Source organism: Ovis aries, chromosome 3 (assembly GCF_016772045.2).
Source record: "Ovis aries strain OAR_USU_Benz2616 breed Rambouillet chromosome 3, ARS-UI_Ramb_v3.0, whole genome shotgun sequence".
Classification (NCBI taxonomy): domain Eukaryota; kingdom Metazoa; phylum Chordata; class Mammalia; order Artiodactyla; family Bovidae; genus Ovis; species Ovis aries.
Genome location: NC_056056.1, coordinates 59,507,230 through 59,510,307, shown reverse-complemented (window position 1 = coordinate 59,510,307; position 3,078 = coordinate 59,507,230). Strand labels below are relative to the sequence as shown.

At 43.3% G+C, this 3,078-nt stretch overlaps 1 gene segment (V, D, J or C); it reads left to right on the top strand.

Moving 5' to 3' along the window:
• Nucleotides 1–703: 703 nt before the first annotated feature.
• LOC132659398 (immunoglobulin kappa variable 2-29-like) lies at nt 704–1,542 on the top strand. The segment is given in 2 exon segments: nt 704–782; nt 1,196–1,542. Coding segments are annotated over 2 exon segments (381 nt in total).
• The last annotated feature ends 1,536 nt before the right edge of the window (nt 1,543–3,078 follow it).

Here is a 3,078-nt window from a genome sequence, read left to right as displayed (position 1 = left end):
ATTGAAAAAACTGAGTTTCAGGAATTTCATATCACTGATTTAGGCATAAAAGTCTTATCAATTTTTACTGTCTTAAACTGAACTATTAGCTCTCTGAACAACATATATATTATTTTTTTCCTTGGCAATTTCTTTTGACTTAAGTATTCTTTGAGAGTTAATTCACTTGCTGCTAGGATCAATTCTAACAATTGATTCTAATATTCTTAAACAGGTAACTTGGGAACTGCAATTATCTGACAGTTCTTGAAGCAGCTCAACTTCATGATATTCTTTGGAGGAAATCCTGAGGGTCAATACTAGTGGGGAAGAAGTTGTTCTCTTATCTAGATCAGCTGGGAAGAATCAGAGTGAGATGGACATTCCCTCCCAGATGCTAACCCTGAACATACGTGTCCACAAGAAGGGTCCCCGTTGCTTTCTTAGAGTCCTGGCCCGTGTGCACTGGGTTCTTGCAAACAATCTGCACTTTCACAGCGAGATTCTTCGTCCCACTGCTCCAAGCAGTGTAGACTGTAGCCATTGGTTTACATCTCAACACAGAAGACCTTTATTTCACTTTGCTGAAAGCTGACCCCTCCCACCCTCCCTCTGGCTCTGTCCACACCTCTGCCCCGACCAGGGGATTTGCATGTGGTTCCCCAGGGAGGACCTTCCCTTGCAAGTCTGAGATAAAAGCTCAACTCTGGTCTTGCTCTGACTTATCAGGACTCCTCTGTCCATACTTCTGAACATGAGGTTCTCTGCTCAGCTCCTGGGGCTCCTCCTGCTCTGGATCCCAGGTAAGGACGGAGGGGGATGAGAAGGAGGCGGGGGGGGGGGGAGGCGGTGAGCTCTGGGGCAGCACTGCTCTCCACACGTGTTCTCTGTTAGATGTGTATGACTTGTCCTGCAGATGGGCATGGGAACCTTAGATCTATGAGAGTGAGGAAAGTTCCAGAAGGAAGAAGGTCCTGTGCTCTGGTCAGGTCTGTGACAGAGGAAGTGGGGATGATGTAGAGTATGTTTAAAGGTCTCTTTACACTTCACAGATATCAAGTTCATTATTGTGATTGTACAATTATGCTGTATGATCACAGATAATGAGAGTAATACAAAGTAGTACTAATATTTTAGCTAAAATAAATCAGAAAATGGAAACAATAAAAATGATTGCTAATATTTGTAGCTTCCTAATTCTCTGTCATTCCTTTAGGATCCAGTGGGGATGTTGTGCTGACCCAAACTCCACTCTCCCTGTCTGTCATCCCTGGGGAGACGGCCTCCATCTCCTGCAAGTCTAGTCAGAGCCTGGTACATAGTGATGGAAATACCTATTTGAATTGGATTCAACATAAACCAGGCCAATCACCACAGGGTCTGATCTATCAGGTTTCCAACCGTTACTCTGGAGTCTCAGACAGGCTCACTGGCAGTGGGTCAGGGACAGATTTCACATTTACAATCAGCAGTGTGCAGGCTGAGGATGCTGGAGTCTACTACTGTTACCAAGGTACAGAAGCTCCTCCCACAGTGATACAGCCCTGAACACAAACCTCCCTGCCTGGGTGGCTCAGCTGTTCAAAGTGCAGCTTCTCTGGGGAACTGACAGCAGATGCTCTGAGTCTGTGTTAGAGGAAGATGGTGGAGATCTCGGGGGAAGAGTTTGCAGTGAGGGCTCTGGACCATGCGTGTCTTGTCTGCCCCTCAGGTACCATGCGTTAAGTCTCCATCAGCGGCATAGCCTGGTCCTGGCAGAAGCAGCAGGGACTGTAAGGGGTTCTGTGTCCTGTAGCAGCCAGTTCAGTAAAAGGGGAACTGACTGAAAGATCAGCCTTCTCCACCCTGAGTTGTCTACATTTGTCAATTAGATGCATCCAGTCTAATAACCACAGACAATTTTGGAAAATAATACAGAATAAAGTTAACTTAATTATTAAGTCAATAATACAGAATAAAGTTAATAATACAGAATAATGTCCAGTTAGACATTAGTCTAACTGGAAAAGGATCTTCAAAGTTTGCAATTTTATGTCATCTAATGTCTATTTTTTCCACTGTTGTTTTATAGAAAGTGAATACTTTAATGTTCTAAAAATATTTCTGAATTAATAATGCACCAGCTAGTTACATGTCATGACATGCTATGATCGAAGTAAAATAATTCCAGATTGCTAGGACAATATAATACTTTCTGGTAAAAGAAATAAACATATTAGACATGATTTTCTATTTCAACATAATGGGTTCCATAGCCATTGCAATTAAAATCGCATATTTAATTAGGCATGCTGAGTTGCTTCAGTCGTGTCTGACTTTGTACAGCCCTGTTGACTGTAGCCTGCCGGGCTCCTCTGGCTATGTGATTTTTCAGACAAGAGTACTAGAATGGGTTGCTATCTCATACTCCAAGGGACAGATTTTGACATTAACCAATAAATACGTGGTCCAGTGTAGCCTGGGGTATTATGTGTTGTGTCCACATTACACAGAGCCTAAAAAACACTGGGGTTCATCCTCAGTGATAGGAGGTCAAGGATCAGTTGCTTGTTCTTTACCTTGAATAGGATGTGGCAGCATGCCTCAGGCATCTGAACCACTACCATAGTCACTGATTAGTATCCCATTAATTTATCTAAAATTTCAATCCCATCCTGTTGTTGTTGTTGTTGTTCAGTTACTCAGTCTTGTAGGAATCTTTGTGATCCCACAGACTGCAGCACACCAGGCTTCCCTGTCCTTCACTATTTCCCGGAGTTTGTTCAAACTCATGTCCACCAAGTTGGTGATGCCATCCAACCATCTCATCCTCTGTTGTCACCTTCTCCTCCTGCCCTCAATTCTTCCCAGCATTAGGGTCTTTTCCAATGAATCGGTTCTTTGCATCAGGTGGCCAAGGAGTTGGAGCTTCAGCTTTAGCATCAGTCCTTCCAATGGATATTCAGGTTGATTTCCTTTAGGATTGACTGGTTTGATTTCCTTGCTGTTCAAGGGGATCTTCAGCACCATCTTCTGAAAGCATCAGTTCTTCAGCACTCAGCCTTCTTTATGGTCCAAATTTCACATTTGTACATGACTACAGGAAAAACCATAGCTTTG